The sequence below is a fragment of the Ranitomeya imitator genome, chromosome 2 (genome assembly GCF_032444005.1).
Source record: "Ranitomeya imitator isolate aRanImi1 chromosome 2, aRanImi1.pri, whole genome shotgun sequence".
Taxonomy (NCBI): domain Eukaryota; kingdom Metazoa; phylum Chordata; class Amphibia; order Anura; family Dendrobatidae; genus Ranitomeya; species Ranitomeya imitator.
Genome location: NC_091283.1, coordinates 270663874 through 270686289, shown reverse-complemented (window position 1 = coordinate 270686289; position 22416 = coordinate 270663874). Strand labels below are relative to the sequence as shown.

At 51.5% G+C, this 22416-nt stretch overlaps 1 protein-coding gene across 1 annotated transcript in view; it reads left to right on the top strand.

Annotated features, from left to right (window-relative positions):
- Nucleotides 1–22416, top strand: part of RGS9 (regulator of G protein signaling 9) — a 104891-nt gene that overhangs the window by 32652 nt on the left and 49823 nt on the right. Inside the window, exons 2-8 of the mRNA XM_069749218.1 lie at nt 8836–8932; nt 10579–10629; nt 10991–11097; nt 17167–17218; nt 17304–17362; nt 17535–17611; nt 17791–17872. Of these exons, the coding sequence (XP_069605319.1) occupies nt 8836–8932; nt 10579–10629; nt 10991–11097; nt 17167–17218; nt 17304–17362; nt 17535–17611; nt 17791–17872 (525 nt within the window). The remainder of the gene's footprint in view (nt 1–8835; nt 8933–10578; nt 10630–10990; nt 11098–17166; nt 17219–17303; nt 17363–17534; nt 17612–17790; nt 17873–22416) is intronic.

The window sequence follows — 22416 nt, the reverse complement described above, 5'->3', positions numbered from 1 at the left end:
GGCCTGTCTGCCCTGCATAAGCTAAGTTTTGCTTGTGTTACTTTTGTTTGCTATATTTTCTGTCGAGCTTGCTATATTGGTTTTTCTTGCTTGCTGGAAGCTCTGAGACGCAGAGGGAGCACCTCCGTACCGTTAGTTGGTGCGGAGGGTCTTTTTGCCCCCTCTGCGTGGTTGTTTGTAGGTTTTTGTGCTGACCGCAAAGCTATCTTTCCTATCCTCGGTCTATTCAGTAAGTCGGGCCTCACTTTGCTAAAATCTATTTCATCTCTGTGTTTGTATTTTCATCTTTACTCACAGTCATTATATGTGGGGGGCTGCCTTTTCCTTTGGGGAATTTCTCTGAGGCAAGGTAGGCTTATTTTTCTATCTTCAGGGCTAGCTAGTTTCTCAGGCTGTGCCCGAGGCGCCTAGGGTCTGGTCAGGAGCGCTCCACGGCTACTTCTAGTGTGGTATAATAGGATTAGGGATTGCGGTCAGCAGAGTTCCCACGTCTCAGAGCTCGTCCTATGTTAGTAACTATCAGGTCACTTTGTGTGCTCTTAACCACTAGGTCCATTGTGGTTCTGAATCACCTGTTCATAACACATCCCCTAGTGTTAATAAATCGAGGAGAGAAACATATAATAGAGAACCATATGTATGTTTGCAGTTCTCGTCCCAATTTAATCAGATCAGAGGGATCATTAATAAGAGGCTGCCTATTTTATATGAAGATAACACTCTATGTGACCTATTAAAGGACGGAGTAAATGTGGTAGCCAGGAGGGCTCAAACCATTGGTGACATGATTGCCCCTAGTTCTGTTCTGCCTGTAATTAAATCTAACACCTGGCTGGAGTGCAAAGGCTTTTTTAGATGCGGCACCGCTGCTTGCAGCACATGTGCACATATACAGCCAGGCAATGTGTTCTATAATTCGGAACACACTAAAGAATATAAAATCAATAGCTTTATAAATTGCCACACGAAAAATGTAATCTATAAGATAGACTGCACAATATGCCAAATATCCTATATAGGATGTACTACACGTAAGTTAAAAACTCGAATAACAGAGCATATTAGAGATGCTACCTGTTTAAACATAGTTAATAGAAATGTATCTATGGTATCGAGACATTTTCATACACAGCATAATGGAGATATTGCGGCTCTGAGAGTGCACGGCATTGAAAAGATTCATTTGTCATATCGCGGAGGTGACATAAAAAGACGCTTGCTCACCAGAGAGGCGTTCTGGATGTACAATTTAAATACTCGCTTTCCGAAAGGAATGAATAAGAGGACTGAAATTCTATATCATTATGTATGATTTTAATGTGCTTTGTACGATTTGTTAATTTTTATTTGTGTAGCTTCAGGACCTTACGATTGTATCATGTGACCCATAGGGGTGTGTCTTTTTTGACTTCACTATATGTAGGGCATTCAGTCCTGAGACTTCACTGGCATGAGTAAGACCTCTAGTGGTCGAAACGCGTAGCCGTCTCACTCACACTATCACCTGTCTGGTCTACCTGGTGTAAGGATATTTTTACGTGTAATTTTCTAATAAAGACATATTTTTTATCCATCTGCTGGAGCTGGAATACTTTTCATATTTGGAGTCGTACACAATCCAGTGCTGGATTGGAAATCAATGTCTGTGACTAGTTGGGGTTGTCAAGGGGTACATAGTGACGTTCCTTTGATGTCAATTTCCTCTTCCCCCTCTTCTGATGTTCCTGAATTTTTGTTAGATTTCCAGGATGTATTCGATGAGCCCAAGTCCAGTTCCCTTCCTCCACATAGGGACTGTGATTGTGCTATTGACTTGATTCCTGGCTGTAAGTTCCCTAAGGCTCGACTTTTCAACCTGTCTGTGCCAGAGCATGCCGCCATGAGGAGCTATGTTAAGGAGTCTTTAGAGAAGGGGCATATTCGGCCGTCTTCGTCACCATTGGGAGCGGGATTCTTTTTTGTTGCCAAGAAGGATGGCTCCTTAAGACCCTGTATTGATTATCGCCTTCTTAATAAGATCACGGTCAAATTCCAATACCCTTTACCTTTGCTCTCTGATTTGTTTGCTAGGATTAAGGGGGCTAGTTGGTTTACCAAGATTGACCTTCGAGGGGCTTATAATCTTGTTCGTATTAAACAGGGTGACGAATGAAAGACTGCATTTAATACGCCCGAAGGCCATTTTGAATACCTGGTGATGCCTTTCGGGCTTTCTAATGCTCCTTCTGTATTTCAGTCCTTTATGCATGATATTTTCCGCAATTATCTTGACAAATTCTTGATTGTGTATTTGGATGATATTTTGATTTTTTCCGATGATTGGGAGTCTCATGTGAAGCAGGTCAGGATGGTATTCCAGATCCTTCGTGATAATGCTCTATTTGTGAAGGAGTCTAAGTGCCTATTTGGAGTTAGAAGGTCTCTTTTTTGGGGTTTATTTTTTCTCCTTCGTCTATAGAAATGGATCCTGTTAAGGTCCAAGCAATTCATGACTGGATTCAACCCACATCTGTGAAGAGCCTTCAGAAATTTTTGGGCTTTGCTAATTTTTATCGCCGTTTCATTGCCAACTTCTCTAGTGTGGTTAAACCCCTGACCGATTTGACGAACAAAGGCGCTGATTTGACTAATTGGTCCTCTGAGGCTGTTGAGGCCTTTCAGGAGCTTAAGCGCCGATTTACTTCTGCCCCTGTCTTGCGTCAGCCGGATGTTTCTCTTCCTTTTCAGGTTGAGGTTGACGCTTCTGAGATTGGGGCAGGGGCTGTTTTGTCACAGAGGAATTCTGATGGTTCCTTGATGAAGCCATGTGCCTTCTTTTCCCAAAAGTTTTCGCCTGCGGAACGCAATTATGATGTCGGCAATCGGGAGTTGTTGGCTATGAAGTGGGCATTTGAGGAGTGGCGACATTGGCTTGAGGGAGCCAAGCACCGCATTGTGGTCTTGACCGATCATAAGAATTTGATTTATCTTGAGTCGGCCAAGCGGCTGAACCCTAGACAGGCTCGGTGGTCCCTGTTTTTCTCCCGTTTTGATTTTGTGGTCTCATATCTTCCAGGATCTAAGAATGTTAAGGCGGATGCCCTGTCTAGGAGTTTTTTGCCGGATTCTCCTGGAGTCCTTGAGCCGGTTGGCATACTTAGGGAAGGGGTGATTCTGTCTGCCATCTCCCCTGATTTGCGGCAGGCGCTTCAAGAATTTCAGGCTGATAAGCCTGACCGCTGTCCTGTGGGGAAGCTGTTTGTTCCTGATAGATGGACAAGTAAGGTAATTTCTGAGGTCCATTGTTCTGTGTTGGCCGGTCATCCTGGGATTTTTGGTACCAGAGATTTGGTTGCTAGGTCCTTTTGGTGGCCTTCCTTGTCGCGGGATGTGCGTTCTTTTGTGTAGTCCTGTGGGACTTGTGCCCGGGCTAAGCCTTGCTGTTCCCGCGCTAGTGGGTTGCTTCTGCCTTTGCCCGTCCCGGAGAGGCCCTGGACGCATATTTCCATGGATTTTATTTCGGATCTTCCTGTGTCCCAGAGGATGTTTGTTATCTGGGTGGTTTGTGACCGGTTCTCTAAAATGGTCCATTTGGTACCTTTGCCTAAATTACCTTCCTCCTCTGATTTGGTTCCATTGTTTTTTCAGCATGTGGTTTGTTTGCATGGCATTCCTGAGAATATTGTGTCTGACAGAGGTTCCCAGTTTGTTTCCAGGTTTTGGCGGGGCTTTTGTGCTAGGATGGGTGTTGATTTGTCTTTTTCTTCGGCGTTTCATCCTCAGACAAATGGCCAAACTGAGCGAACTAATCAGACCTTGGAAACCTATTTGAGATGCTTTGTGTCTGCTGATCAGGATGATTGGGTGACTTTCTTGTCGTTGGCCGAGTTTGCCCTTAATAATCGGGCCAGTTCGGCTACTTTGGTTTCGCCTTTCTTTTGTAATTTTGGTTTCCATCCTCGTTTTTCTTCTGGGCAGGTTGAGCCTTCTGATTGTCCTGGTGTAGATTCTGTGATGGACAGGTTACAGCAGATTTGGACTCATGTGGTAGACAATTTGACGTTGTCCTAGGAAAAGGCTCAGCGTTTTGCTAACCGCCGTCGGTGTGTTGGTCCTCGGCTTTGTGTGGGGGATTTGGTTTGGTTGTCCTCTCGTCATGTTCCTATGAAGGTTTCTTCCCCTAAGTTCAAGCCTCGGTTTATTGGTCCTTATAAGATTTCTGAGATTATCAATCCTGTGTCTTTTCGTTTGGCCCTTCCAGCCTCTTTTGCCATCCACAATGTTTTCCATAGATCTTTGTTGCGGAGATATGTGGTGCCCGATGTTCCATCTGTTGATCCTCCTGCCCCGGTGTTGGTTGAGGGCGAGTTGGAATATGTGGTTGAGAAAATTTTGGATTCTCGTTTTTCGAGGCGGAAGCTTCAGTATCTTGTCAAGTGGAAGGGTTATGGCCAGGAGGATAATTCTTGGGTTGTTGCCTCCGATGTTCATGCCACCGATTTGGTTCGTGCTTTTCATTTGGCTTGTCCTGATTGGCCTGGGGGCTCTGGTGAGGGTTCGGTGACCCCTCCTTAAGGGGGGGGTACTGTTGTGAATTCTGCTCTTGGGCTCCCTCCGGTGGTTGTAAGTAGCATTTTTTGAGTTCTGCTCTTAGGCTCCCTCCTGTGGTTTTGAGTGGTATAGCTGCTTCTTGGATTTAGCTTCAGCAGCTGTTTTCACTGATCATCTTTCTGGCTCGGCTATATTAGTCTGGCCTTATCCCTCATTCAATGCCAGTTGTCAATTGTTCCTGCCTGGAGTCATTGCTCTTAGGACTTTCCTGACACTCTGACCAGTTCATCTAAGCTAAGTCCTTGCTTGTCCTTTTGCGGTTCACTTGTTGTGAACTTTGTTGTTCAGCACTTTCTTTGTTTTTGTTCATTTGTCCAGCTTTTCAGTATGGATCTATTCAGCTAAGCTGGAAGCTCTGGGCAGCAGAGTTTGCCCTCCACACCTTTAGTCAGGTGTGGAGATTTTTGCATTTCTCTGCGGTGGACTTTTTCTAGTTTTTATTACTGAACGCACAGCGTTCTGTCCTGTACTATTTCTATCTAGCTAGAAGTGGCCTCCTGTGCTAAATCTTGTTTCATACTACATATGTCTTTTCCCTCTCCACTCACAGTCATTATTTGTGGGGGGCTAATCTATCCTTTGGGGATTTTCTCTGAGGCAAGATAGTTTTCCTGCTTCTATCTTTAGGGGTAGTTAGCTCTTAGGCTGTGACGAGATGCCTAGGCAGAGTTAGGAGTATTCCACGGCTACTTCTAATGTTGTGTTGAGCTTAGGGATTGCGGTCAGTATAGTTGCCACCTGCTCAGAGCTAGTCGCAAGTCGCTCCTTAATCACCAGACCATAACAGCCAGGTGACTTGATTGTCCCAACCTGGATTCTCCAAACATCTTTGAGGGTTCAGTGATGGTCATTGGAGCAGATCTGTGTTCCTCCAGTTAGGGCCGTGGTCCTTTAAGCTGGCAACCTGTAGATGATTCTCTCTGGGAGAAAAGGCAGATCCCCTTTTGATAGTCTACAACTGTCTTTTCGGCCATGATCCACAGGTGAGGGGAGGTGGGATGAGATTAACTCTCATTGTTGGAGCATTTCATTGATCTGCATAGTTTGTTCTTCACTGTGTGCAGGTCAAAAAGTTACATGGACTTATACAATGGGTAATCAACATATTAGCAAATACTAATTGTTCAATGACCATGCGACACAGACCTCCAAGGATGGCAACACAATCAAGAATAAATGTTCAGACTCGAGAGAACAAGACTCATGTAAACTCATTTGAACAATTCTTGAGCAGGGTTTTGGACTCGATGACCCTTAAGTTCCCTTCCAACTTTATTCATAGAATGTTAGTCTGTCTCCTGACCTACTGAAAATATACGTCTGGCATAATTAAGATTAAAAGCTGTGTCGACACAGAGGGCTATGTGGGGGGCCATAATACTGTCGAGGGCCGTTATACTATATGGAGGGCTATGTGGGGGAGCCATTATACTCTATGGAGGGCTGTGTAGGGCGCCATTACACTGTATGAAAGGTTATGTGGAGGGCTATTACATTGTATGGAAGGCTATTATGTGGGAGGCCATTATACTATGGGGGGGCCATTATACTGTATGGAGGATGTGAAGATCTGAGGTTGTGAGTTGTAATAATCACCTAGGCAAGTTAACAATGCAGTTAGTTTTAATTTCTTCCGTCCGTGGTAATACAGCAGCTCCAGGTAGATGGCCAAAATACAATGCCCTCAGTCTACAAGTTCCCAACCTGGAATTTGTAGTCCTACTGCCCCCGTACCAGGTGATACCCACTGTCTCCCAGCTCCCAGCAGTATCTCCTGCTGGTATAGTCTGCAGTCACAGCCTATGTTCCTCTAGACGTCGGATATCACAACCGCAGAAAATATATACTCTTCCAGCCAGCAACAGTGTCCTAAATACCGTTAGGCGCCCAAGGGATTGAGCCCGGCCCTAGGGAAAGACACCCCGCCCCTCTTGCTCACCAAAGCTAATTGTGCTTTGGTGGAGGTATTTTCCTCAGTCCAAGCCCCATCACCTGAGACTGCATGTGAGACCCCTGTGGTGATGTGCATTGCTCCAGTAGTCTTAAGAACAAGACCAGCTTCACGCAAAGGGCTATGTGGGGGGTCATTATACTGTGTATGTGGGGGTATTGTACTGTATGGAGGGTTATATGGGGGCCAGTCAGAGTTCCCCCATATTCAGTACTATACAGAGCCTTCTTATATATAGTACAGTCAGAGTTCCCCCATATTCAGTACTATACAGAGCCTTCTTATATATACACCTATGTACATCTACAACCACCGCGCTGCACACTCTTTTCGAAAATAAATGTGTAGAACAAAACCTGTGTCCATGGGGAGGTGGGCTGTATTTTCATGGTTAGGTGGGCTGTATTATATTCTATGGGGGGTACATTATATTCTATGGGGAGGTGGGCTGTATTATATTCTATGGGGGTACATTATATTCTATGGGGAGGTGGGCTGTATTATATTCGATGCGGGTGTACATTATATTCTATGGGGAGGTGGGCTGTATTGGGGGTACATTATATTCTATGGGAGGGTGGGCTGTATTATATTCTATGGGGGGTACATTATATTCTGTGGGGAGATGGGCTGTATTATATTCTATGAGGGGCTACATTATTTTGTATGGGGTGCTTCATTATACTATGAGGAGGGCTACATTGTATTCTATGGAGGGACTGCATTATATTCTGTGGGGGGCTACCATATATTCTATGGAGAGGCTGCGTTATACTATGAGGGGGGCTGCATTATATTCTATGTGGGTTACATTATATTGCATGGCGAGGCTGCATTATTCTGTGAGGGGTCTTCATTATACTCTGTGTGGTGGCTGCATTCTACTATATGCAGGCTGCATTATACTGTATCGAGGACTATGGGGAATACATTATACTACATGAAGAACTATGGGGTGCATTATACTATGGGAAGTGAATTGTACTACATGGATGACTATGGAGGTGCAGTATATATATGGTGCACTATGAGGAGTGTATTATACTATATGGAGGATTGAGCAGTATATTTTAATATATGGAGGACTGAGGAGTGTATTATACTAGATGGAGCACTATGAGGAGTGTATTATACTATATAGAGCACTATAAGGAGTATATTATACTATATGGAGCACTATGAGGAGTGTATTATACTACCGTATATGGAGGACTGAGGAGTGTATTTTAATATATGGAGGACTATGGGGAGTGTATTATACTGTATGGGGGACTATGGGGCACAATATATTATATGGAGGACTATGAGGTGTGCATTTTACAATATGGAGGACTGTGGTGCACATTATAATATATGGAGGACTATGGGGAATGTATTATACTATATGGAGGACTGTGGTGAACATTATAATATATGGAGGATTATGGGGTGTATTATACTAAACAATTTTTCAGCAGCACATCGCCCGCTGTAAACTGCAGATGTGCTGCGGTTAGCATGATACTGTTTGGGGACAGATCAATCTAATTGTGATTGTTCTGTTCCCTTCATTCTTCCTCAGTCGGTGTAAAGAGGTCGGGAAACAAGCGTCCAAGGACGATCACACTCGTTTAGCGGCCTGAGATCAGCGCACGTAAATACAACAGAAGTGCTTCTGTGTGATGTGCAATATGTCAGCATTTGGGGCCCCATTTTAATCTTTTGCCTAGGACCCCACATTGCCTAAAACCGGCCCTGGTGGGGGTGGGGGGGGGCATTATACTGTATGGAGGGATATGTGGGAGATCGGACCCGGTGATTCTCCTCGCTGCTTCATCTCCTCGTTTTGTGGCTCAGGTCTGAATTGCAGATGTGGTGCTCGTCTCCATGATGACGCCCCCGCAGTTTCGCGCAGCGGCGTCCGCACTTGTGAGCTGCAGGTTATACGTGGAGGGAGCAAGGGGCATAAATTATTCATCAGCCCCATCATGGCTCCTCTGTCAGGGCTGCACAGTGTAACGTCATCCCCCACCTGCACCGCCTCATTACCATGTGTCTCCCCTGCAGGAAATGATCATGGCTGCTGGGGTAATGGGGGTCCCTGAGAGAAGGGCCTCAACCACCCAGGTGGAGTCACCTACATCACACTATTAACACTGTGTGTGCTGCACAGCGATCAGACGTGAGACCCAACTCTGATTCAGGAACTGACAACCCTCCTGTATGTCAGGTTGTCAGCCCCGCCCCCTGCAGTGTGAGAGGTTGTTGGCCCCTTGTTTTGTGCTGTCTGGCGGTGACCCTTCTTATTTCTGCAGATTGAGGCGCTGCTCCTGGAGATGCAGGATGTGGAGAGCGGCATTAAGATGCACACGCAGAGGCTGATGATCACCACCATCCCGCACGCCGTCACAGGTACAACCATCCCCTCACTACGTCGCAGGTTCCGCCATCCCCGCACGCCATCACAGTACAACCATCCCCTCACTCCGTTGCAGGTTCCGCCGTCCCCGCACGCCGTCACAGGTACAACCATCCCCTCACTCCGTCGCAGGTTCCGCCGTCCCCGCACGCCGTCACAGGTACAACCATCCCCTCACTCCGTCGCAGGTTCCGCCATCCCGCACGCCATCACAGGTACAACCATCCCCTCACTCCGTCGCAGGTTCCGCCGTCCCCGCACGCCGTCACAGGTACAACCATACCCTCACTCCGTCGCAGGTTCCGCCTTCCCGCACGCCATCACAGGTACAACCATCCCCTCACTCCATCGCAGGTTCCGCCTTCCCGCATGCCATCACAGGTACAACCATCCCCTCACTCCGTCGCAGGTTCCGCCTTCCCGCACGCCATCACAGGTACAACCATCCCCTCACTCCGTCGCAGGTCCCGCCTTCCCGCACGCCATCACAGGTACAACCATCCCCTCACTCCATTTCAGGTTCCGCCGTCCCCGCACGCCATCACAGGTACAACCATCCCCTCACTCCTCGCAGGTTCCGCCATCCCCGCACGCCATCACAGGTACAACCATCCCCTCACTCCGTCGCAGGTTCCGCCATCCCCGCACGCCATCACAGGTACTGTACAACCATCCCCTCACTCCGTCGCAGGTTCCACCATCCCCTCACACCATCACAGGTTCCACCATCCCCGCTCGCCATCGCAGGTTCCACTATCCCCGCACGCCATCACAGGTTCCACCATCCCCGCTCGCCATCGCAGGTTCCCCAATCCCCGCACGCCATCACAGGTTCCATCATCCCCTCACTCCGCCGCAGGTTCCGCCATCCCCCGCGCACCGTCGCAGGTTCCGCCATCCCCCGCGCGCCGTCGCAGGTTCCGCCATCCCCCGCGCGCCATCGCAGGTTCCGCCATCCCCCGCGCGCCGTCGCAGGTTCCGCCATCCCCCGCGCGCCGTCGCAGGTTCCGTCATCCCCCGCACGCCGTCGCAGGTTCCGCCATGTGGCAGCTGCGTCCCCCGTACCTGTGGGTTCTGTGTCTGCACCGTGTCCAGTGCTGGACTCGCAGCATGTCTTTGTCACAGTGTGTCAGATGCGGAGTGCCTGCCGCAGGTGGAGGTACGATACGATACGATACACTTTATTGATCCCGTGGGAAATTATGGTATTACAGCAGCACAACTTAAATCATAAAAATCATAAAGGAATTACATAGTTGACATGACAGTGGAGTTGACAGAAGAACATTATACATTAGAATAGGACATACACAACGATTGAACTGAAATGTAGAGAAATAAGTAGACATTCACCTTGGTGGTTTAACCCTAATGTTATTGTTGTACATTCCCATAGCAGTTGGCACAAACGATTTCCTACATTTTTCCTTCTTACACCTCAGAAGTATTAGCCGGTTGCTGAAGGTGCTCTTCTGTCTCATGAATAGCTCATATAATGGATGTGCATTATTGTTCATAATTGCCATACACTTTTTCAGAGTTCTTTTCTCCACTACCTCCCCAAAAGAGTCCAGATTACAGCCCACAGCAGAACTTGCCTTCTTAATGATAAAGGTGACCCTGTTATGTTTGTCTGCAGGGCACGACATCCTGGAGTGGATCATCCAGCGGCTGCAGATCACGGATGAAGGTGGGTGTCAGGATAGTGGCTCCTGGAGGTGAGGGTCCGGTCCCCTGCACGATGCGGTGCCCACCACAGGGTCCAACGCTGCGCTATGTGGCTGAGCATGACATGGAAACGCATGTACAAATACAAAGAAATGTCCTTTACTGATCTCCGCTCATCCTGAGCCACCTGGTGCCTAGTAGAATGCCAGCAGTGCAGTATATCCTGACACAAGCAGAGCAGGAGACAGATCAGGGTATCCAGCAGGAAGGCTGTCCTAATACTGAGGCTCCTCACTGCTGTATATTATGGGGCTGCGGGTCTTGGCCATATGTGAGGTGTGAATCCCAGGGCGCCTCTGACCTCAGCACTGTCTTCTTCACAGAGGGGCAGCACCTCGGGAACCTGATGGTGAAGTGCGGACACGTCTACCCCCTGCAGGAGCCCACCAACCTCACCCTGAAGCCGGACAACAGCCTCTACAGGTTCCAGGTGTGGAGGAGCCAAATATCGGCACAACATGGGGGTAATATGGGGGAGATACCGCTGGGGTGTGATATGGGTGGAGATACCACGGGGGAGATATAGATGAGGGGGAGATACCACGGAGGAGATATAGACGGGGGGGAAGATATAGGAGGGGGGAGATGTAGACGGGGGGGGGGGGGGGGAGATGTAGACGGGGGAGATGTAGGAGGGGTGTAATATGGGGGGGAGATATAGGAGAGCTGTGATATGGGGGGAGGTGTAGCCATGGGGAGGTGGGTGATATGGGGGGAGATATAGGAGGGGGGAGATACCACGGAGGAGATATAGATGGGGGGAAGATATAGGAGGGGGGAGATGTAGTCGGGGGGGAGGGTGGGAGATGTAGATGGGGGAGATGTAGGAGGGGTGTAATATGGGGGGGAGATATAGGACGGGGGAGATACCACCGGGGGAGATGTAGACGGGGGGGTGAGATGTAGACGGGAGGGGGGGGGAGATGTAGATGTGGGGGGAGATGTAGACCGGGGGAGATGTAGGAGGGGTGTAATATGGGGTGGAGATATAGGAGAGCTGTGATATGGGGGGAGGTATAGCCACGGGGAGGTGGGTGATATGGGGGGAGATATAGGAGGGGTGTGATGTGGGGGAGATATAGGAGTGGTGTAATATGGGGGGATATAGGAGGGGTGTAATATGGGGGGAGATACAGCTGAGGGGGTGATACTGCCGGGGTGCACTGTGCTGGGCAGTATTCTTGGTGCGGTGTGTATCCTGGTTGATCTCTGTGGATGGTTTGGGGGATGCTGGTAGTATTATGGGGGGCTGCAGAGGTCGGTATCCTCGTCCCCCTCTCGCTGTGTATACAAGTAGCGGACGGCTCCCTCACCTGCTGACAGATGTGCTGAATACTCCATGTAGGACAAGACAAGGCCCTATGCATCTTACTGCTGAGGTAAAATGAAAGCTGAACACTGTTTGGTTAAAATGAAAGCTAAGCGATATTCTTTTTTTTTTTGTTTTTCTTTTTTGTTTATGAGCAACAAAGCAGACATGCTATGCAGTTATCGGGCCCCTCTGTAGTTGGGGTGTGAGGGCCCCTGTACAGTTATCGGGCCCCTCTGTAGTTGGGATGTGAGGGCCCCTGTACAGTTATCGGGCCCCTCTGTAGTTGGGGTGTGAGGGCCTCTGTACAGTTATCGGGGCCCCTCTGTAGTTGGGATGTGAGGGCCCCTGTACAGTTATCGGGCCCCTCTGTAGTTGGGGTGTGAGGGCCCCTGTACAGTTATCGGGCCCCTCTGTAGTTGGGGTGTGAGGGCCCCTGTACAGTTATCGGGGCCCCTCTGTAGTTGGGATGTGAGGGCCCCTGTACAGTTATCGGGCCCCTCTGTAGTTGGGGTGTGAGGGCCCCTGTGGAGTTATCGGGCCCCTCTGTAGTTGGGGTGTGAGGGCCCCTGTACAGTTATCGGGCCCCTCTGTAGTTGGGATGTGAGGGCCCCTGTACAGTTATCGGGCCCCTCTGTAGTTGGGATGTGAGGGCCCCTGTACAGTTATCGGGCCCCTCTGTAGTTGGGGTGTGAGGGTCTCTGTACAGTTATCGGGCCCCTCTGTAGTTGGGGTGTGAGGGCCTCTGTACAGTTATCGGGCCCCTCTGTAGTTGGGGTGTGAGGGCCCCTGTGGAGATATCGGGCCCCTCTGTAGTTGGGGTGTGAGGGCCCCTGTACAGTTATCGGGGCCCCTCTGTAGTTGGGGTGTGAGGGCCCCTGTACAGTTATCGGGGCCCCTCTGTAGTTGGGATGTGAGGGCCCCTGTACAGTTATCGGGGCCCCTCTGTAGTTGGGATGTCAGGGCCCCTGTACAGTTATCGGGCCCCTCTGTAGTTGGGGTGTGAGGGCCCCTGTGCAGTTATCGGGCCCCTCTGTAGTTGGGATGCGAGGACCCCTGTACAGTTATCGGGCCCCTCTGTAGTTGGGGTGTGAGGGCCCCTGTACAGTTATCGGGGCCTCTCTGTAGTTGGGGTGTGAGGGCCCCTGTACAGTTATCGGGGCCCCTCTGTAGTTGGGGTGTGAGGGCCTCTGTACAGTTATCGGGCCCCTCTGTAGTTGGGGTGTGAGGGTCTCTGTACAGTTATCGGGCCCCTCTGTAGTTGGGGTGTGAGGGCCCCTGTACAGTTATCGGGCCCCTCTGTACAGTTATCGGGCCCCTCTGTAGTTGGGGTGTGAGGGCCCCTGTACAGTTATCGGGCCCCTCTGTAGTTGGGGTGTGAGGGCCCCTGTACAGTTATCGGGCCCCTCTGTAGTTGGGGTGTGAGGGCCCCTGTACAGTTATCGGGCCCCTCTGTACAGTTATCGGGCCCCTCTGTAGTTGGGGTGTGAGGGCCCCTGTACAGTTATCGGGCCCCTCCGTAGTTGGGGTGTGAGGGCCCCTGTACAGTTATCGGGGCCCCTCTGTAGTTGGGGTGTGAGGGCCCCTGTACAGTTATCGGGCCCCTCTGTAGTTTGGATGTGAGGGCCCCTGTACAGTTATCAGGGCCGCTCTGTAGTTGGGGTGTGAGGGCCCCTGTACAGTTATCGGGCCCCTCTGTAGTTTGGATGTGAGGGCCCCTGTACAGTTATCGGGCCCCTCTGTAGTTGGGATGTGAGGGCCCCTGTACAGTTATCGGGCCCCTCTGTAGTTGGGGTGTGAGGGTCCCTGTACAGTTATCGGGCCCCTCTGTAGTTGGGGTGTGAGGGCCCCTGTACAGTTATCGGGCCCCTCTGTACAGTTATCGGGCCCCTCTGTAGTTGGGGTGTGAGGGCCCCTGTACAGTTATCGGGGCCGCTCTGTAGTTGGGGTGTGAGGGCCCCTGTACAGTTATCGGGCCCCTCTGTAGTTGGGATGTGAGGGCCTCTGTACAGTTATCGGGCCCCTCTGTAGTTGGGATGTGAGGGCCCCTGTACAGTTATCGGGCCCCTCTGTAGTTGGGGTGTGAGGGCCCCTGTACAGTTATCGGGTCCCTCTGTAGTTTGGATGTGAGGGCCCCTGTACAGTTATCGGGCCCCTCTGTAGTTGGGATGTGAGGGCCCCTGTACAGTTATCGGGTCCCTCTGTAGTTTGGATGTGAGGGCCCCTGTACAGTTATCGGGCCCCTCTGTAGTTGGGATGTGAGGGCCTCTGTACAGTTATCGGGCCCCTCTGTAGTTTGGATGTGAGGGCCCCTGTACAGTTATCGGGCCCCTCTGTAGTTGGGGTGTGAGGGCCCCTGTACAGTTATCGGGGCCGCTCTGTAGTTGGGGTGTGAGGGCCCCTGTACAGTTATCGGGCCCCTCTGTAGTTTGGATGTGAGGGCCCCTGTACAGTTATCGGGCCCCTCTGTAGTTGGGATGTGAGGGCCTCTGTACAGTTATCGGGCCCCTCTGTAGTTTGGATGTGAGGGCCCCTGTACAGTTATCGGGCCCCTCTGTAGTTGGGGTGTGAGGGCCCCTGTACAGTTATCGGGCCCCTCTGTAGTTTGGATGTGAGGGCCCCTGTACAGTTATCGGGGCCGCTCTGTAGTTGGGGTGTGAGGGCCCCTGTACAGTTATCGGGCCCCTCTGTAGTTTGGATGTGAGGGCCCCTGTACAGTTATCGGGCCCCTCTGTAGTTGGGATGTGAGGGCCCCTGTACAGTTATCGGGCCCCTCTGTAGTTGGGGTGTGAGGGCCCTGTACAGTTATCGGGCCCCTCTGTAGTTGGGGTGTGAGGGCCCCTGTACAGTTATCGGGCCCCTCTGTACAGTTATCGGGCCCCTCTGTAGTTGGGGTGTGAGGGCCCCTGTACAGTTATCGGGCCCCTCTGTAGTTTGGATGTGAGGGCCCCTGTACAGTTATCGGGCCCCTCTGTAGTTGGGGTGTGAGGGCCCCTGTACAGTTATTGGGCCCCTCTGTAGTTTGGATGTGAGGGCCCCTGTACAGTTATCGGGGCCGCTCTGTAGTTGGGGTGTGAGGGCCCCTGTACAGTTATCGGGCCCCTCTGTAGTTTGGATGTGAGGGCCCCTGTACAGTTATCGGGCCCCTCTGTAGTTGGGATGTGAGGGCCCCTGTACAGTTATCGGGCCCCTCTGTAGTTGGGGTGTGAGGGCCCCTCTGTAGTTGGGGTGTGAGGGCCCCTGTACAGTTATCGGGCCCCTCTGTAGTTGGGATGTGAGGGCCTCTGTACAGTTATCGGGCCCCTCTGTAGTTTGGATGTGAGGGCCCCTGTACAGTTATCGGGCCCCTCTGTAGTTGGGGTGTGAGGGCCCCTGTACAGTTATCGGGTCCCTCTGTAGTTTGGATGTGAGGGCCCCTGTACAGTTATCGGGCCCCTCTGTAGTTGGGATGTGAGGGCCTCTGTACAGTTATCGGGCCCCTCTGGAGTTGAGGTGTGAGGGCCCCTGTACAGTTATCGGGCCCCTCTGTAGTTGGGATGTGAGGGCCTCTGTACAGTTATCGGGCCCCTCTGGAGTTGAGGTGTGAGGGCCCCTGTACAGTTATCGGGCCCCTCTGTAGTTGGGGTGTGAGGGCCCCTGTACAGTTATCGGGGCCGCTCTGTAGTTTGGTGTTGTAGAGGGTTGTGCGATGTGAGACCCCTATTTGCGTCTCTGATATTGAGTTGCGGGCGGACACTTGGGGAACTGATATTGGGGTGCGGGCAGACACTTGCGGGGCTGATATTGGGGTGCGGGCGGACACTTGCGGGGCTGATATTGGGGTTCAGGCGGACACTTGCGGGGCTGATATTTGGGTGTGGGCGGACGCTTGGAGAGCTGATATTGGGGTGCGGGCGGACACTTGCGGGGCTGATATTGGGGTGCTGCGAACACTTGCGCTGATACTGGGGTCCGGGCGGACGCTTGCGGCGCTGATATTGGGGGTGCTGCGAACACTTGCGCTGATATTGGGGTCCGGGCGGACGCTTGCGGCGCTGATATTGAGGTGTGGGCGGACACTTAGGGAGCTGATATTGGGGTGCGGGTGGACTCTTGCCGGGCTGCTATTGGGGTGCTGCGGACACTTTTGTCGCTGCTATTGGGGTGCGGGCGGACACTTGCGCTGATACTGGGGTCCGGGCGGATTCTTGCGGGGCTGATATTGGGGTCCGGGCGGACGCTTGCGGCGCTGATATTGAGGTGTGGGCGGACACTTAGGGAGCTGATATTGGGGTGCGGGTGGACTCTTGCCGGGCTGCTATTGGGGTGCTGCGGACACTTTTGTCGCTGCTATTGGGGTGCGGGCGGACACTTGCGCTGATACTGGGGTCCGGGCGGATTCTTGCGGGGCTGATATTGGGGTGCGGGCGGACACTTAGGGAGCGGATATTGGGGTGCGGGCGGACACTTAAAGACCGGATATTGGGGTGTGGGCGGACACTTGCGGGGCTGATATTGGGGTGCTGCGGACACTTTTGTCGCTGACACTGGGGTGCGGGTGGACACTTGTGGCTGATATTGGTTTACGGGTGGACGCCTGCGGGGCTGATATTGGGGTGCGGGCGGACACTTGCGGGGCTGATATTGGTTTATGGGCGGACACTTGCGGGGCTGATATTGGGGTGCGGGCGGACAGATGCGGGGCTGATAATGGGGTGCGGGCGGACACTTGTGGGGCTGATATTGGTTTACGGGCGGACGCTTGCGGGGCTGATATTGGGGTGCGGGCGGACAGTTGCGGGGCTGATAATGGGGTGCGGGCGGACACTTGCGGGGCTGATATTGGTTTACGGGCGGACACTTGCGGGGCTGATATTGGGGTGCGGGCGGACAGTTGCGGGGCTGATATTGGGGTGCGGGCGGACGCCTGCGGCGCTGATATTGGGGTGCGGACGGACACTTGGGGAGCTGATATTGGTTTACGGGCGGACACTTGCGGGGCTGATATTGGTTTATGGGCGGACGCCTGCGGCGCTGATATTGGGCTGCGGGCAGACACTTGCGGGGCTGATAATAGGGTGCGGGCGGACACTTGCGGGGCTGATATTGGTTTACGGGCGGACGCTTGCGGCGCTGATATTGGGGTGCGGGCGGACAGTTGCGGCACTGATATAGGGGTACATTTGTCAGCTTTTCCTCTTCTCTCCTCAGACACCATATTTTTGGCCGACACAGCAGTGGCCGGCGGAGGACACCGACTACGGTGCGTATATGTGTAATGTAGTGATATGTAAATGAGGGGGAGGAGTCAGATTCTGCGCGTATAATAATATATTTATCGTTTTTAGCCATTTATCTGGCGAAGAAAAATATCCGTAAGAAGGGAATCCTGGAGGAGTATGAGAAGGTGAGCGCCAGCTCCGCCACGCCCGGACCCCCTCTCAATACCCAGCTGTGCCCTCGCCATGACCATCGGCTGTGACCTCGCCCATAGCCCCAGGGGTCCGACTCTCTGACTCGCTCTCGTATTTATTATCAAACTGCTCATAATATTTTTTTCTTTCCATTTTCTGTCCCAGGAAAATTACAGCAACCTGAACAAGAAGATCAACCACAAGTGGGACTTTGTCATCATGCAGGCGAAGGAGCAGTACAAGTGAGTGCCCGCCGGTCATGGCCCAAGACGATCATTTCCCTCAGCCGGTCATTCCCCCCGCCAATCGTTTCCCCTAAGCCGGTCATTCCCCCCTGCCGATCATTCTCCCCCTCCTTCCACACTCTCTGCTCATCCTGAGCACTCTGCTTCATCACACACCTCCTTGCTTGTTATCTTAGGGCAGGAAAGGAGCGGAAAAAGTCAGATCGGGTCGTACTGGATTGTCAAGAGAAGGCATACTGGCTGGTGCACCGCCCCCCGGTGAGTAGGGGGTCTCACCGTTGTGGGACTCAGTGTTTTGTATCCCATATGGTCTGAATAATGCTGTGGTGTCTGTGCTATGCATATATCTGCAGGTTTGGTGCTGTCAGTGCTGTATCTGCAGGTTTGGTGCGGCGTCAGTGCTGTATCTGTAGGTTTGGTGCGGTGTCAGTGCTGTAGCTGCAGGTTTGGTGCGGCATCAGTGCTGTATCTGCAGGTTTGGTGAGGTGTCAGTGTTGTATTTGCAGGTTTGGTGAGGTGTCAGTGCTGTATCTGTAGGATTGGTGCTGTGTCAGTGCTGTATCTGCAGGTTTGGTGCTGTCAGTGCTGTATCTGTAGGATTGGTGCTGTGTCAGTGCTGTATCTGCAGGTTTGGTGAGGTGTCAGTGCTGTATCTGCAGGTTTGGTGCGGCATCAGTGCTGTATCTGCAGGTTTGGTGAGGTGTCAGTGCTGTATATGGGACTCAGTGTTTTGTATCCCATATGGTCTGAATAATGCTGTGGTGTCTGTGCTATGCATATATCTGCAGGTTTGGTGCTGTCAGTGCTGTATCTGCAGGTTTGGTGCGGCGTCAGTGCTGTATCTGTAGGTTTGGTGCGGTGTCAGTGCTGTAGCTGCAGGTTTGGTGCGGCATCAGTGCTGTATCTGCAGGTTTGGTGAGGTGTCAGTGTTGTATTTGCAGGTTTGGTGAGGTGTCAGTGCTGTATATGCAGGTTTGGTGAGGTGTCAGTGCTGTATATGCAGGTTTGGTGAGGTGTCAGTGCTGTATCTGCAGGTTTGGTGAGGTGTCAGTGCTGTATCTGCAGGTTTGGTGAGGTGTCAGTGTTGTATTTGCATGTTTGGTGAGGTGTCAGTGCTGTATCTGTAGGATTGGTGAGGTGTCAGTGCTGTATCTGCAGGTTTGGTGCAGCGTCAGTGCTGTATCTGCAGGTTTGGTGCAGCGTCAGTGCTGTATCTGCAGGTTTGGTGCGGTGTCAGTGCTGTATCTGCAGGTTTGGTGAGGTGTCAGTGCTGTATCTGCAGGTTTGGTGCAGCGTCAATGCTGTGTCTGCAGGTTTGGTGAATTGTCAGTGCTGTATCTGCAGGTTTGTGAGGTGTCAGTGTCACGATTCACACCGTGACCATCACCCCTACATCATGGGTCGGGGTGACTTTAGGCCAACAGACGGCTATCACATGTGCAGGGGGCTTATCTTAGTTATCCCTCCACTGCTACAATGTGATGAAAACACACACAAGGCTATCGGCCTATCAGATTACAGCAGGGGCTTATTCTAGGTATCCCACTGCTTTACAATATACCACGAACTGCAGGGATTTATGTCTATCCCGTTTTACAGTTCCACTTGAAAATTTGCAGCTCTCTGGCGACCCCCTTACCCTCAGGTCAGATTAGGTACTGCAGCTAGGGTAATTGGTCGCCAGAAAGGCTGCATGCTATGTACTGGCTATTGGGCACGCTGCAACAAGGCGATATAACTACTCCCGCTCAGGCAGGAACAATAATTATCAACGCCGCAGTCGCTACAATGACTCCCAAAGGCACAGAACAAGGTATGCTGCCTCCAGCTTCGCTTAAACGGGTCCGAAGCTAACACAAAACAATAGCGTAATTCCCTTCCAGAGACTTAGGGTACGTTTTAGAGCAAGAAGAACAAAACTAGTAATTTAGATATTTCACTCCGAAGATAAGGCAGTGTTTGTAAAAATATTACAAGGATGTTACAAAAGAGACAATTGAAAATATGAACAAGCAATTATAAAAATAACATGGATTAAAGAAGAAAGGTAAAATTCACATGTTCTCAGATCATGTCATGCAAAACCATGCTGGCTGGCAGAGCCCAGATGTCCCAGTGCATAGTACAGCTCCTCAGACAAAAAACTAGCTGAAGGCTGGGTTAAGTGTAGAGACTTTTAAACTCCAGCCTCGTGACATCACTAAAGGGCTGGTTAATTATATTCACTGAGGTCAGAGATATTTACATTCTCAGACCCTGGAGACAAAAGAAATTCCTGAGAGATGGGAGGGACAACAGGTGGCTTTGCAGGATTGGTCACCTGCAGTTTAAAGCCACACCCTGCTCACACACTAGCTTCAAGTTACCCAGTGTCTGCCATAGGGCTGGTTTGTTGTATTCAGGGGGGGAAGAGAGGGGGTTCTCAGCTGCCATGTGCTTTCAGGTCAGAAGTGCAAAAATTCCTCAGCTTTGGTTTTTACATAATCGTGACATACATTATCCTCACACCTCCCCCTTCTGGTGTGCGCTACGGAGGCAGGACCGCTCGGTGCTCCTCCATGCGCACCTCAACAGGTTCACCCCGGCGGGACAGTCAATCTGCATTGCCATGCTCCCTGCCCGTTTTGTGTTCAATGGTGAAGTCAAACTGTTGAACGGCAAGGCTCCAGCGTAGCAACCTGCCGTTGGTTCCACACATGGCGTTTAGCCAGCGCAGAGGGTTGTGGTCGGTCACCACGGTGAAGGTGCGACCGTGCAAGTAGGGCTGCAAGCGCTGCAGGGCCCAGACTATGGCCAGGCACTCCTTCTCAACAGTGGAGTAGGCAACTTCCTTCCGGCAGAAGTTTCCGGCTCAGGTATAACACAGGGTGCTCTTGGTCCTCCGAGTCAACCTGGCTGAGCACAGCACCGAGGCCAAACTCGCTGGCCTCAGTCTGTACCAAGAACAGTCGACTGCTGTCGACTGCTTTCAACACGGGCGTTGCACAGTGCTGTTTTCAACGACTAGAAGGCTGTTATGATCTGGTGGCCTAGGAGCAGCATGAGACGTACTCTGGAGAAGGTGGTACCTGTACTGACCGCAGACCCTGAACTTAACACCACAACTAGAAGAAGCCGTGGGATGTACCTAACTCCCTAGACACCTCGACACAGCCTGAGGACTAAATACCCCTAAAGATAGAAACGGGAAAACTATCTTGCCTCAGAGAAAATCCCCAAAGGATAGACTGCCCCCCACAAATATTGACTGTGAGAGGAGAGGGAAATGACATACGCAGACTGAAATCAGGATTTAGCACAGGAGGCCATTCTAGCTAGAAAGAAAGTATAGGACAGAGTACTATGCGGTCAGTATTAAAACACTAGAAAATATCCACCACAGACCATACAAAATCTCCACATCTGACTAAAGACATGGAGGGTATATCTGCATCTCCAGAGATACAGCTTGGCTGAATAAATCCTTACACAGACCAAGCTGGACAAGGCAAAACATATAAATGCACGGAACTATAAGGCCCACAGCATGTGGACAGCAAAAACAAAGCCAGAACTTATCTTTGTAGAAAAGAACAGCAAAAGCAGGAGAGACCAGGCAGGATGTGAATCCTCCAAAAACAATGGACAACTGGCACTGACTAAAGAAACAAGCAAGACTAAATAGCCCAGTCCAAAGCACTAAGTGGACACACCTCATGAATGCTGCGATCCAAAGACAGCAGCACTACCACTCATAACCACCGGAGGGAGCCCAAGAGCAGAATTCACAACAGAAGGATCCCTCACAGCCGTCGGTCCAGTTGACGATGTGGGGTAGCTTCTTCCTGGTGAGGTCTGTCAAAGGTTTTGCCAGGCTACTATAGTGCTGTACGAAGCGCCTATAGTGCCCTGCAGTGCCCAGGAAGGACATCACCTGTTTCTTGGTCCCGGGGGTGGGCCAGTTCACGATTGCTCCCACTTTCTCAGGCTCTGGCTTTAGGGTGCCCCCGCCTACCCGGTGCACTAGGTAGTGGACCTCACTCATGCCCATCTGGCACTTTCCCGGCTTGATAGTCAGTCCAGCTCGGTGAATTCGCCTGAGCACCTCCTCGAGATGCTGCAGGTGTTCCGCCCAGGAGGAACTGAAGATGGCAATGTCATCCAAGTATGCCACTGCGTACTTCTCCAGTTCCTGAAGCTGGAGGTTGACCATCCGCTGGAAAGTGGCAGGGGCATTCTTCATGCCGAAGGGCATGAACATGGACTCGTACAGTCCAAAGGGTGTGATAAAGGCGGCTGGGGTTCGGTTAGTGAGGCGCTTACCTCCACATCCTCGATGGACCCACCAGCCTTGGCTTGGGCCAGCATGTCCAGGAGGGTGTCTTCCTCCCCGTCTTCAGGCGGGCTGCAGACCGGTAGAACAAAAGGTTCACGTTCGTGATGAGCCTTCATCATGTTGACGTGAAATGCCTTTCGCCTACCCCGAGCGTGGTCAAGCGTGACCACGTAGGTGACCGGGTTGAGCTGTTGGTGGACGACGTACGGGCCCTCCCAGGCTGCCTGAATCTTATCCTTTGGCACGGGGACCAGCACCCACACCTTCTGACCCACGTGGTAGGTCCGCTCCCGGGCATTCTGGTCATACCAGTGCTTCTGGTCAGCCTGAGCCAGCGTCATGTCATGCACCAACTGCGTCAAGGTCTGCATCTTGTCACGTAAGCGCATGACATACTCCACTATGGACACTTCAGAAGGGTTCGGCTCCTCTTCCCTGGATTCTCTTACCAACTCAAAGGGCCCCCGGACTCGCCTGCCATACAGGA